The sequence below is a fragment of the Larus michahellis genome, chromosome 16 (assembly GCF_964199755.1).
Source record: "Larus michahellis chromosome 16, bLarMic1.1, whole genome shotgun sequence".
NCBI lineage: Eukaryota > Metazoa > Chordata > Aves > Charadriiformes > Laridae > Larus > Larus michahellis.
The window spans coordinates 1,902,911-1,916,740 of NC_133911.1; the positions used below are offsets into that span (position 1 = coordinate 1,902,911).

The 13,830-nt window shown below is 50.6% G+C and overlaps 1 protein-coding gene across 27 annotated transcripts in view; it reads left to right on the forward strand.

The window, feature by feature from the left end:
* Positions 1-13,830, forward strand: part of EIF4G3 (eukaryotic translation initiation factor 4 gamma 3) — a 156,250-nt gene that overhangs the window by 87,486 nt on the left and 54,934 nt on the right. For 19 of the 27 annotated variants that reach the window (XR_012583955.1, XM_074560530.1, XM_074560536.1 and 16 more), the window contains 5 exons: positions 1,323-1,343; positions 2,202-2,381; positions 2,969-3,083; positions 7,774-7,874; positions 10,384-10,506. Coding sequence is in view for 26 of the 27 variants with exons in the window: in XM_074560530.1 (XP_074416631.1) it covers positions 1,323-1,343; positions 2,202-2,381; positions 2,969-3,083; positions 7,774-7,874; positions 10,384-10,506 (540 nt within the window). In the remaining variant the exon portion in view is untranslated. The remainder of the gene's footprint in view (positions 1-1,322; positions 1,344-2,201; positions 2,382-2,968; positions 3,084-7,773; positions 7,875-10,383; positions 10,507-13,830) is intronic. The other 8 variants (XM_074560533.1, XM_074560558.1, XM_074560534.1 and 5 more) reach the window with 1 other exon arrangement.

A 13,830-nucleotide genomic window follows, 5' to 3' on the forward strand; every position in this document is an offset into this window, starting at 1 on the left:
GGCAGAGGGACGGGTCCCGCTTCAACCTCCAGCCCGTTTTCACTCTCTGTAAACACGGAATCATGGGGGCTATTGACTTTTTCCTCCCACTCCTACCCCACGCTGGGGAGACTCCTGCCGGAACCTGCCAACGGGTTAGAAATAGTCGTTATTCAGCGATTTGCGGTGAAAGAAGAAAGGACTTTAGCACTTTTTGGTGTCTTTGGATATTGAAAAATTGCAAACTCTAGTTATTCTATTACAAATTCAGCGTATGCCCTCTGTCACACAACACGCGTGTAGTTCCCCCGCATCCAGCCAGCCGCCCCATTTTTATTAATGCGGGACCATGGCAGCGTGTTGCTCTTCTGGTTTTCTTTCCGCACCCTCGCTACTGGATTTTTCTCCTCAAAAACAGTTGCCTTCTCCTGGTTCAGGTCACACTCACGGTGTGCCGGTGACAATCCTCCACCCAGATTCACAGGGCTGGACCTTAAAAGCGTTGCGCTCATCTTAATGGTGTCTGGATTTCTGAGGTGGGGAGTCATCCCTGGCTTTCCTGGAGAAGCCGTTTGGTGTGGGGACAGCTTAGGTGTCATAAAGTCTTCACCGGAATGACCGTTTTAAGTTCATCGTCATGTCAAGCGTAGAGTCATCACAGCTTCCTCCTCCCCTCCTCCATCCTCCAAACGCCGAGGCGGAAAAGCCCGGCTCATTCTTTCATTCCTTCGTGGTTACCGCTCTCTTCTCCTCACCACTCACGCTGTCGCTACTCACAGCTGTTTGCATCGACGCGCTTCATCGGTCAGCAGTCTTTGCTGGGATGTATGGTGACCTAACTATTTTATTTTTATTTTGCTTAACAATTAAATACGGGGCGTTTCTTACCCTTCCGGTCTTGGTGCAGAGGTGGAGACCAAATCCATGATTTGAGCAAGGATTTCTGCTGCGTCCGCTGTCTCTGTGTCGCTGAGAGAGACCAGAAAGGAAAAACGTTTGATGTTTTAGGAACAGTGTAAACAAAGTCTTTGTGTAGTATCATGTTCCCTGCAGTTAATCATGGTTTGGTTGGGTTTTTTTTCTTTTTTTTAAACTGGCATATAAAACTTTTCTAGACGAGTTTCCGACCCCTGGCTTGGGATTCTGGTAGAAGAGTCCTTGGTACCAGCTCAGGGTCTTTTTCTTGCTGTTTCTGTAAGAGATTAGTCAAAGCAGGCTGGAAAGGTGAATGGAATTGTGTGCAATTAGGGTGCATGTTATATCCTATTCCTTCCTATTGATCTGTAAGCTGTTCCATTGGCTTTCTTTCTGTTTCCTGCTGCTTTCTTGCTTCGTTATTGAAGGGAGGATTCAGACCTATACAGGTAACTTTAACTCCTGGTTCTGCATGGCATAAGTGTCTCTCTCACTTGCATCATCCCTCCGTTAGTGAATGCCTTAATGTCCGATGCGTATCTTACCGACTGAGTTTCAAGATTGCAAAGACTCCGGAGCGAGGGGCTTCCGGTGCCGTGAATGCTCCGTACCGTGGATGCCGATGCCTTTCCCAGCGCGTAAGGGTGGAGAACGGAGCCCGTACCAGTGGGTTGCTTGGTTTCCTGGACCCGCTCCGTCCGCGTGGGGCATCACTTCATGCACACGTGGTAGAAGAGTTTGGTGCCACCCCGGAAGAGGTTGCCACCTTTCTGAAAACGGGAGGGCCAGACGAGTCACCCGGCTCAGTTTGTATAAAGGATGGCCACGAGGCGCCTCTGGCCTTTCTAAAAATCTGGCTTTTTAGCTGTTCTGGAAATATATTGAAAGCGTTGCCTGGATCTTTGCTTTCCCTAGCATATTTATGAAGGTGGCTTTTTTGGCCGTCAGCCCACCTTATAAAAAAAATACATATTGGACAAAACCCATTTTTCTAACATTTGCTCTGAAAGTCAAGCATATAATTCAGTAGATACAAACCAATGAGTATTGGGAGTTTAAAGTTTCTTACCTTTTCCTGCCTGGTAAAATAGGAGGCTATGGCATGATCTCGCTATTTACAGCTAAACAGAAATTGTCCTGCGGTTTTCTGAACGCGTGGCAACCCTTTGGAAGTAGCGTTATAATATTGTAATGATATTTCAGGGGGTTGGTGTTTTGTTTGTTTATTATTTTTTTTTTTTCCCTCCCCAGAAGCTCTGACCAGTTCTTTTGTTCTCTCTCCTTCCTCTCTCCTTTCCTCGCCCTAGTTTTTTCAGAGGCCTCAGATTCAGCCTCCCCGAGCCACCATCCAGAACAGCAGCCCTTCCATCCGTCCTGGTGCGCAGACGCCCACCGCGGTGTATCAAACCAACCAGCACATCATGATGGTGAACCACCTGCCAATGCCCTACCCGATGCCCCAGGGCCCCCAGTACTGTATACCGCAGGTAAAAACGCCGGTCTCCAGCCACCCCCCAACCGCAAACCAACCTTTTGCTCCGTCTGGATTTTCTCAAGACTTTCCCACAGAGATGGCGGAGGTGGTGGTGGGGGGGAGGTCGTGATGAAATTAAGCCGGTAGTTGCATATTTAGCCTCTGTCCTTTTCCTGCGTGAAGTGTTTGTTCCCCTGTGCATGGAGGCAGAAATAATCAATTACCTTTCTAGTTTTTTGGGTCTCCCTCAAAACCAGTGTGAGATTAAGCTCTTGGAAAACGTTTCGTGCTATGAATGTGTCCAAATTGACTTAATAGCTCTACAGTTACTCTCAAACCTGGGGCCTTATAACAATACGGGACTACTGAATTCTGGGGAATGACTGTTTTACTGCAGCTCTGGCGTCCTCGCTGCCTTGCCTTCAGATGACGCAGCTTGCCTCTCTTCGGCAGTAACGGTTCTGAATCTCCAATTAACCCATTCGATGATCGGATCTTTATTCCTTTGGGGGGCTCGATTACAGTTTCCGTATGTAACAGCGTGAAGGTGCCCAACTCTTTGTAAACCAAAGGTTATTTTTCTTTTCCCCCCCCTCCCAGTATCGTCACAGTGGCCCTCCGTACGTGGGGCCCCCGCAGCAGTACCCCGTTCAGCCGCCGGGACCGGGACCCTTTTATCCAGGACCGGGTCCTGGAGAATTCCCTAATGCCTACGGTAAGTTCTGCCTGCACATTTCTTCAAAAACTAGGTTCTGGGTGTGTTTTTTCTGTTGCCGAGCTGAAGATTTATAATAGCGAAATGGATTAGCATTTGTTTCAACTTCAAATAGCTGCTTGCTTTGGTTGTGTCGCTGCCCTTATTATTCACTCCTGAAAAATTCACAATAACAGAGTATTGTTTGCACGAGCCCTTATGGAAAGGCTGCGACTCGCAGAGCTACCCGTAATCCCATGTGAACAAGAATAGTGGCTATTTGTTCCTCCCTGCTCGATCGTTATTATTTATTAAGGTATTGTGAATACATCTGGCAGCCTGGTTTCCATTGGGCTGTGCCCTGACTCTGTTCGCAGCAATACAGCAGTTAACGTGTCTTATCCCTGCGTTCCTTCTTCGGCGTTTCGTGAGGGTAAAGAACAAGCCGTGTGGTTCGATTCACTGGGCTCGTGCTGCAAAGATCAAGTTAGTCCAGTCAAAGAGCTGGTAACTCACGCGTGGGCTGAAATTTGCTCTTTAATGGGCAGCTCCCGGTTCTTGCCTTTTCTCAAGCAGAAGGGTTGGGAGATCGCCCGACATGGCTGTGTGTGCTGAAGTTGTCTGGCACGCTCTGTTCGGTGCATTTGGTTGACTCCTCCAGGTATTGAGCTTCAAAGCTGCGCCTAAAAATTCAGAGGCTGTGTGTCCAGTGCTGGGCATCCCTCTGGCATCCCTCCCTCCTGCCCGCATCCCTCCTGCATCCTGCCCACCCTCATCCCGCCTGCATCCCTCCCACCCGCATCCCGCCTGCATCCCTCCCTCCCTCCTGAATCCCTCCTGCATCCTGCCCACTTGCATCCCTTCCTCCTGCATCCTTCTGGCGTCCCTCCCACTGGCATCCCTCCCACCCGCATCCCGCCTGCATCCCTCCCTCCCTCCTGCATCCCGCCTGCATCCTTCCCTCCTTCCTGCATCCCTCCTGCATCCTGCCCACTCGCATCCCTTCCTCCTGCATCCCTCCGCCATCCCTCCTGCTGGCATCCCTCCCACCCGCATCCCTTCCTCCTGCATCCCTACGGCATCCCTCCCTTCCTCCTGCATCCCTACGGCATCCCTCCCTCCCTCCTGCATCCCTCCGGCATCTCTCCCTCCCTCCTGCATCCCGCCTGCATCCCTCCCTCCCTCCTGCATCCTGCCCACTCGCATCCCTTCCTCCTGCATCCCTCCGCCATCCCTCCTGCTGGCATCCCTCCCACCCACATCCCTTCCTCCTGCATCCCTCCGGCATCCCTCCCTCCCTCCTGCATCCCGCCTGCATCCCTCCCTCCCTCCTGCATCCTGCCCACTGGAATCCCTTTCTCCTGCATCCCTCCGCCATCCCTCCTGCTGGCATCCCTCCCACCCGCATCCCACCTGCATCCCTCCCTCCCTCCTGCATCCCTCCCTCCCGCATCCCTCCCGCCTGCATCACCCGCTCCTTGGCTCCTCCAGCCCCTGACAAACTCTCCTTTGGGTCCCCGTTTGCAGACCCCATGTCCGTCAGCGTCCCGCGACACCTCTTCTCTTGGCGATCATCTTTTACATAGAAGTAACGAAGTCCTTTCTTACTCCTTTCCCAGTGAGTTGCCATGAACCAGACGTATCCTATTTCCATCGCAGTCCCCTCCAAGGTTTCCTGTGGGATCTGTATTTTGATATTTAAAACAAATAGCTCCTGCGAGCTGTATTTGAATGAGATGCAGAATAGGGTATCTGGCAATCATGTATGTAACTACTTTTTTTTTAATTTATCTTCTCTTGCTCATTTGTAAACCCCCCAGGATAATTCTAGTCATCACCCTGTTGTATGGGACTTTCTTTTAAAGGGTTTTCACAACTCGCTATCAAATTTGCGGTATTTTGTTCAGTCTGGTGCTGCCTGCCCGCGCGTGTTCTGTGATCCGTTGGGGGCAGCGATCCTCTCAGCTTTCCGTGGGGCTTCAGCTGTTGGTATTTGGGAGCCTTGGAAGCGAGCGATCACCTGCCAGGCGGAACGACAGCCCTGTGCCGTCGGCAGAATCGCGTGTTTGCTCTTCACAAATACACATTTTAAAGGGGAGAAGAGCCCCGGTAACTTCCCTGCTTATCATTTGAAAAGGTCTGGACTGTTTTTTGGGGTTGTTTTTTTTTGTCCTTCTTTCTTTTTTATTTGTTTATTTGGTGTATAGAGAGCTAACGGGACTACTTTGAAAAGCAGTAAGCCTGGTTAGACAATTTCTCAATAAAAAGAGAGAGCAATTATAAGGCTTATCCTTTCTGCTTATCCTAGAAAAAATAAAGAGAAGAAATATTGCAATGGCTCTTTAAATCTGATCCGCTAAATGCGGAAATTACCCGGTATTCCTCATTTTTCTTTTTCTGCTGTTACCCGTCTGCTTTCTTACTTTCAGCTCGCTTAGTGCCGTTTGTCCGTCTTCACTTCTGTAATTTGGAAACGGTTCCCTTCCGGTTCCTTTCCACTCCCGAAAGCGCCTGGTTTCTTGCACGGGGGCTTGTCATCTCTCGGTCGTGGCTTGTTTTCAGGCCGCTGCGTCCGCAGAGCATCAGCGGGCGAAGCCCCGGCCCGCGGAGCCTTCTCCTGGCAGAGGAGCTTTAGCCAAGGCAGAGGGATTGCGGGTTTGCCTGCGCTCGTCCTCCTTTCCCTCCTGTTGCTCTGTCTTTATATAGGGCTGGAAAACGTTCAGTCTCCAGCCAGGTGCTGCTCGTGGCGTTGGGAGACAATGAATCTACAGTCCAGGCCTGGATAACGCTGTTTCCAGTGGCCCTTCCCTTAAACTTCATAGCCCGCGCGGCTCCTCTGCCTCAAAACCATCGCAGCTTTGGCAGGTGGCAAAGAGGGCGATGAGGGAAAACGCTGCAGAAGACAAAACTTGTGAAGATGGACGGTGGTTTGGTTTTTTTTGGTTTTTTTTTTTTTTCACCCTGTCTTCAGCTTTGCAATTTATCGTTCTCTTTTCTATCAGCGCGTTTCCGTGCTGCGCTGGGAAAGACCTTGAAATGATGAGCGGAAAGGATGGAGGATAAAACTTGGGTGCCGCTGGAAGGGATCAAAAGGCAGGGTGCGGAGCACAGAGCGTCGCACTGAAAAACGCGCTTGGCTTCTTGCCACGGAAGCTGTATTCCTTCCCAGAAGTTACTCTTGCTTTGCGGGGTTGGTTCTTTTCAAAGTATTTCAAAAGGAAGAGTCCTTCCTTGAGGTACGCTGTAGCTGGCAGGGATCGCCTTACAGGCTGGCCGATTAGACCTGGTTTCTAGGAAACTAGAAATCAAGATAACGAACACATCGCCGGGCTCCCAGACGTGCTCCTGTCCTCGCACGTTCTCCAGACTCCCGTGGAACGCCTGGCCAAAGCTGTGGAAGAGCTTGAGGCCGCGCCGGTGTTTCTAAGGAGCGAAGCGGGAGGGTTCTGGCTTCCCAAGCCCTGGGGACGCCCATGGAGACTTCTGTGCCCCGAGGCCAGATGTGAACTCACGCTGCCTACCGCGAAGTTCCAAACCAGAAGTTTATTGAGTCATTTTGGCCACCTTAATTCATAGAATCATAGAATCTTCATGGGTGGAAAGGACCTTTGAGATCATCGAGTCCAACCATACACACTTGCAGCGTCCGAGAGCTCTCTGGAGCTTGATGCCGGAGCTGCCCGATGCTCCCAGTGACCTGCTCCGAGCGTGCGGACAGGGAGCCCGCGCCCAGCTCCTGCTTTCCAGTTCCCAGTTTGAGGAACGCGCCCTTTGAAGTTGCAAATCCGCCTGGGCCGGGCTGGTTTCCTTTGCTTTCTTGGATTTCACCATTTGCCCGAGAGACTAATAACCTCCCGTTTTGGTTACGGACACACGATGCAGATTTTCGTTCCCATGTAAAGGTTAGTTCCATTGAAGAATAAATCTGGTTGCCTCCGGCGCAAGCAGGTCCCTCTGGCGTCCGTGCTGAGAAAGCCCAGCGCCACCTCACAAGTTCACCCCATACCTGGTCCCCAGGCGGAAGACGGCTCTGCTGTCCCACGTTATTTACGTCTGGCACCTCTTTCGAGCCACGGTTATCTCGAGCCACTCTGATTCCGTACACTCTGTTGGACATTACAGATTTAATCAACGGCGCGGTGTAATTTTACAATAATGACGGCGGTCGTGCTTTTTTGCGTTGCAGCGCGAGAGGAGCGTTGCTTGCAATTAAAATTTTCCGGCTACGCTTCAAAATAGGGTGCAGTTTGCAAAATTCTTTGTCACGGCTTGGCTGAATTTCTCTACGAAGGCAAAAAAAAAAAAACCAACCAAAAACCCAAACGCCAACCGAGCCACCAAGAACCCCAGCTGTTTGCCGGTCGGAGGGGTCCGAGGATGGGCCAGTGCACGCCCTGGTGATTTCAGCAGCCTCCCGTTTGGATGCACGGGATCGTATTTTTGTGTTCATGGAGGGGAAAAAAATAAATGAAGTAGTGACTTAAGTCTTGCTGGAGCCGGAGCTTCTGTTTCGGTGGAAGTGGGGAAGAGCGAAAGGCAGCCCGGTGGCCGGCTGGCTGTTGGCAGCTCTGGTTTTTGAGGGGAGGGAGGAGGCGGCCGGTTTTACCTCTTGTGCTCGGTTTTGTTCCGTTAACAGGTGAACTCATTCTTTTTTTTTTTTTTTTTTTCCCCCCACCCCCCTTCTCGTTTCTGTCTCGTTGTCCGTTCCCAGGAACACCTTTCTACCCGAGTCAGCCGGTGTATCAGTCAGCACCCATCATAGTGCCTACGCAGCAGCAGCAGCCTCCACCAGCGAAAAGAGAGAAAAAAACGGTAAGTGACGGTCGTGGAGCGAGACGTCCTCCCTGAGAACCGTCCTGCTCCCAAGCCTGAAGGAAATTTTTAATCAGTTTAAGCTCAAAACTGAACTTTATCTTCACAGAGGGGCTAAGTCTTACCTAAGCGTAATTAAACATTGCACAATGCTGCGGCGGTGTCTTATTTTTCAATTTTCTATGGAGAGTTTTCTGCTCCCAGTTGGTGGCATCTCGGCCAAAAAAGGAAGATGTTTTTCGCGGGTTTTGTAATGAACACGAATGAACGCAATTCCCCAAGCCGGGGATCCCCAGCTGCTCGGAGTTTTACCGAAGAGCCAGGTGGGAATGAACAAACTCGGATCAGTTTGGGAGAACACTGGGAACTGGTTCACAAATTGGCAAAAAGAGAAACTTTAATATTATGCCTCGGAAAAGGTAGAAAACCAGTAAGTTGTGGCCATGTTTGCGGGCTTGAAAGAACCTGAAGGCACGACGTATATGAAAGTGGGTAGAGGTTTGAGACCGCGTTTTCTCTCTTCCTAATTCCTGAGGGTAGGGAGGAGTAAAGGCGCCCCAGGGGGATGTCACGTTTAAAGAGAAGCGGTTAGGGGTGGGCTGGAACTTGCGGGCGAATCGTTTCTAAACAATCGAAAGGGAAATTACTTCACATCACGGTGTGCGTTCGAGTGGTTTGAAAACATTAAAAGAACTGTTTCCTGGGGGTTGGGGGGGGAATAAGAAAAATAGGGGATTTGTGCTTGGCGCAAAATGCAGAGTATCTGTGTCTTTTGATTTGTGAAGATGATCGGGGCCGGTGCTTGATGGGGGAGCCTGGAAGAGCTGAGCGAAGCGGTAGCTGGGCTTGTAAGAAAGGCCTTTTCTGCGGCTGCTGCCAGCAAAGGGCGATGCAGCTCTCGTGCCGCCTCTTCCCCCTCCTCGTCAGTCCCGAGGAGTCTCTTGCCGGCATCCAAAGCATGAGGTGGCCGTTGATGCCGTGGGAAACGCCAAGCCGGTCAGAAACGCTCAATCGCGTTCAAGACCGTTTCATGCCAACGAAGCAGAAAAGCGACGGGTTCTTTAAATGCCCGAGGTGATTTTCTCTGGCTGCGCTGTTTCGGTTTGCTAATTGGTGTTGCAACTGAAGAAATGGGAGAAATTAAAGAAAAAGTAAACGTGCGTGTGTACCCATGCTGGCGTTGAGTAGTAGATAGTTGAGTATTCGAGTAGTGCGAACGCAGGCAGGGAAAGCTTGTTTTAATGCCGGGGACTACTAGTCAGGAGGAGGAGAGGGCCGGAATTTGTGCCAACTTGTAAGTCCTTGTTGCTGTGGTTAATTAAATGCTTTCACGGCAAAAAAAACTCCCGTCAGAAATAAGAGAAGACCACATCTTTTCAATATCCAGGGAACGCTGTAGATTTCTTTGTCTTCGTCACCCGAAGAGCCGAGAAGCCGTCGCACCACGCCGAAGCTGATAACTCTGCAGCTAATGACGTTCTGTGTTGCTAATTGAAAAGGGCCCGGCGGTTCCCAGCGAGCCCCCTGCCCGCGGGGGGGTCCTGTCCCCCGGGTTCGCTGGCGCCTGTGCCTCGTGCTGGGCACAACGGGCACTTTTGGGTGTCACCTGTGGGGCGAGTTCAGCCGGGAGTTTTGGGGCCGGTGGACAGGCAAACGATAGCGCTGTCTGCAGCTTGACGAAAACCTCCAATTCTTATGTGGGAAGATTAAAAACTCTTATTTCAAATTAACCCGGAGAGCTCGACTTCCCCATGTGCAGGGGCACGGATTGGCCCAAGCGTCAGTCGAGGATTCTCAAGTGGTTTATTTTGGAAAATATTTTTTTCTTCCCATTTTGGGGCTGTGAAGAGACTCAAAAGCCATACTTGTTTCTGAAGTGCCGATGAGTTTCACAGGACTTTAGTTGGCTCTTCTCGCGGTTTCCCTTTCCTCCGCTCAGTATTTTTCGTGTGATTCCCTCTGTTTTGTTGGGAGGGCTTCTCTCGGTGTGGAAGGGAAAAACACAAAAAGAGCTGATTTCTTTCCCCCTTTACCACAGCTGGGTTGGTGAGGTCACCGAATTTCATATCGGGGTGAAACATGGCCCTTTTTTTTTTTTTTTTTAATTATTTTATTTATTTATTTATTATTGCACTTTCCCCTAACTGGCAAGCTCAGTTCTGCGGCTAAACTGTCTGCTGGATTTCCTAAATTGCAGTAAACTACTTTTCCAGAAGTGGAGACCATATTGTGAATTGCAGGGTCATGCGCTGACCTGTTTAGACCGAACTGGTGTGGTTGACGAGCGTTTGGATTAAATTAGGTTTCGAGATTAAAGGGGGCCGCACCGAGCCATTTCCAGTTTTTGACACAAACCACGTTCCGGCGTTCCTGCAGAGCGTCAGCTCCAGGCAGAGCGGCTCCGAGCGTGGTGGAATTATGTCCTCTCCCTGCTCTCCTCTCCATAACCCCCAAGGACGACGTGTAACGAGAAGACTTGTTTGAATTATTTCTTTGTTCGATACCGTAGATCCGAATCCGGGATCCGAACCAGGGAGGCAAAGACATAACAGAAGAAATCATGTCTGGAGGGGGCAGCAGGAACCCGACGCCTCCCATCGTGAGACCCACTTCCACACCTACCCCACCTCAGGTAATAACGTGGCCGTGGAGCCTTCTCCCGGTGACCTCTGCTTTGCTTTGCTGTTCGGTAGAGCCGGTTCCCGTGTCTTTCACCCACACCACCCGTCTCCTCAGACACCTGGCTGGTCCTAAATATTCAGTGTTCTTCAAGGTTTATTATTTTTTTGTTGTTTTTTTTTTCCTCCAAGTTTGGTCGTTTTTACCAGCGTGCAGCTTGTGAAACGTGGAGCTGCAGCGCTGCTACAAGTCCCCCCTCCCTGGTCTTCTGTCAGCGGTAGTTTTTAAAGATGGTAAAGCCTTAAAGGAGGAGCCGATACATTTGTGAGAAACGCGGTGTTTCTGTTAGTCTTGCGCACCACGCGTGTGATAGCTTATGTGTCTTCAATTGCATCGTTGTCCATACGAATGTCTTTCCGCCTTAGCAGTGTTGTTTAGAGGAACCGGGATGACTGTAGCTCAGGAACTTAATCGCGTAACTGTGATAGATCTATCACGGATTTGGTCTCCGCATGCTCAACCTTAAAAATGCATTTTTCTGATGTAGGAAAAAAGCATGAATATTGTGAGCTGACGTTTTCCGTAGCTCACAAATCTCTTCTTGTCGCACACCTTTGAGTCTGACCCTTTCTAAGTCTCTGTGTCCTCCTTCACCTGAGAAGTCCGCGTGTAACGCCTGGAAATTAAACTTGATTGGAAATCCAGGTCTGTTCTAGTTCTTTCCGACCCAGGGCCAAAGACTCGCAGAGCCGCAGTTCCGACGGGAACGTAGGTCCACCATGACATGAACCGCTGGGGCTGGAAGCGTCTGCGTTACCTAATTAGAAGATGATTTCTCTCCTCTTACCACGCTTCCCCACCTGCAGCGGGAGGAGTTGATGCCCCCCTGGGTCTCCCCATAGCATTGGAGATGGAGAGGAGGCGCATGGCGGCTGCCCCCCTCTTCCCTGCTGCTCTTTGCTCCCCGGATCATCTCGGTTCTCCCTCTCTTCTGGGAGAGGTAGTGACCAGCCCCACGCTGCGAAACCGAAACGGTTTTGAACAAGTGGAGAAGAAACTCTGTGGTTTGACGCAAGCCTTCAAAGTTGGCCATGTTTTATTGGAGGTTGTTGCCCCCTGCCTGGGGGCCTGGTTAGAAGACATGAAGGTTGTCAGAGTGATGGGCGGGCTTTAGGTCAGAGCCTGCCTGAGGCTGGGGTGCAATTTCTTCTTCTTCCAAGTTCTTCCCTGTTTAATGTCACCAGTTTTTGCGAGCTTTTAGGTGAAACAGCCTTTTCTGAGCTGAAACCTTACTTTCCCCTCTGCATCTGGATAGTTTTTCTGCTGACCACCCTGTGCCGAGGCAAAAGCGGACGCCTGAGACGCGCGTTGTGCTAGAGCGAGAGCTTGAGGTTACGGCCGAGCCAGTGAAAGTGTAACTGGGATCAATGAGATTAAATAGAATCATAGAATCGTTAGGGTTGGAAGAGACCTTCAATATCACAGAGTCCAACCATCAACCCAACGCTGCCAAGGCCGCCACTGGCCCGTGTCCCTCAGCACCGCGTCTGCTCGGCTTTTAAATCCCTCCAGGGATGGCGACTCCACCGCTGCCCTGGGCAGCCTGTTCCGATGCTTGACAACCCTTTTGGTGAAGAACTTTTTCCTAATATCCGTCCTAAACCTCCCCTGGCGCAACTGGAGGCCGTTTCCTCTTGTTCCTTGGGAGAAGAGCCCGACCCCCCCGGCTGCCCCCTCCTTTCAGGGAGCTGCAGAGAGCGAGAAGGTCTCCCCACAGACTCCTTTTCTCCAGGCCTACAGATCTCCCCTCCGCTGAGACCAAGGGGATAGTTACGGCTTTTGGCCATCCCCCCGATTCCCCCGATTCAGTCAAATCTTCTTGTGACATAAAGGCATCACCCCTTGGCTTTGGTCACCTGCGTCCTCCTCCTGGGCTGTGCTGTGGACCGGCGGCAGCAAGGCACCACGCCGGGGCCATTCCCGTCTGGCCGGGGTTTGGCACCAAGCTCTGCAACGCTCGACTGGAAGAAGCTGTTTTTCCGCCAGAGAGCGGTTCTGATGAGCTGCAAGTTCAGCTGGGCGGGGAGAGAGCCCAGAGGTGGCTACACCGAGAATCAATCAACCTTCTTTCCGAGCGTTTTCCATAAGAGGTGGTGTTGCATTTTCCCTAAGGGACGGTGTTAGCCGCGTAAAACGTTGGAGCGCTGGGGAGATCTTCTTCCCGTTACTTCACGCTGAAGACTCTCCCCGTTAGAGGTGGGCATGAGCTGAGAACAGCCGGGGTTTCAGCTTGCGTTCGTGCGTCGTGCAGCTTCTCCAGCCACTTAACCGCGTCGTTTTTGCGTTCTGAAGTCTATTTTAAGACACTGCAATTAAGTCAAACAGGACGAAATAAATGTTTTTCGAGAGGAGGTTAATAAGCGTGAATTTTTATCAGCTGTAATTTCTATGCAGAGCAGAGCGGCGATGTCCAATCATCTCCTCTGGGTAAGGTATGCAAATACCTCATTGTTTAATATCCAGGCTTCGTTTTGATTAGGTACTTGGAACCACTTTTGTTAATCACAGAAGAGCTCTGAAATAGAGCTCACCAGAAAAAGTTCATTAGTGTAACGTAACTGAAAATTTAAGCCTACTTAAGCCAGGAAAATCAAAGTTATTGTCCCAACAGCGTCTCTAGTTCATTTCTTCGGAGCAAGCGTAATGTCGTGGATGAAATTAGATGACGCCTTAATAACCGTGCTCAGTGGCTGAATTCCAGCGGTGGCGGAGGTTCTACCAGGTGGTGGAACGAGACAACGGCAACGACGCTCCTGGCGCCTTGAGTCGAACCCCGCACGTCGGGGGGGTTTGATGAGATTTCGCCTGGTGGAACGCTCAAAACGCCAACACACCGTCTCCGGGCTCGACGAAGCATCGTCTAAGGAAAATGTCTCCCAGTCCGGTGATATTTTAGAAGTGTGCTGAATTCTAGTGACGCTTCTTTTATCTTGGCGGCCAGTATCTGATGCTGTCATCTCCTTATTTAAATGACACGAGCGCAGGGGGAGAAACTTGCTCAAGAAATGCGTCGAAGCCACTGCCGTAGACCAGCCCCTGTCCCAAATTCCGCGTTGGAAAAAGAAGCCATTTTGTAGTAATAATAATAGGTTTCAAAACTAATTGTTTTTTCTTCCGATTTGGATTATTTTTTTAACTGACTCAAAGAATACCCAGAACTTGGGTAACGCGAACCCGAAGCACCCTCTTCTCTCAGTAGACTTTTTTATCATCAAAAAGATATTGGACCTGCCCAGACGACCAGCGCTGCTGCCCCGACTCGAGCCATTTCCGCGTT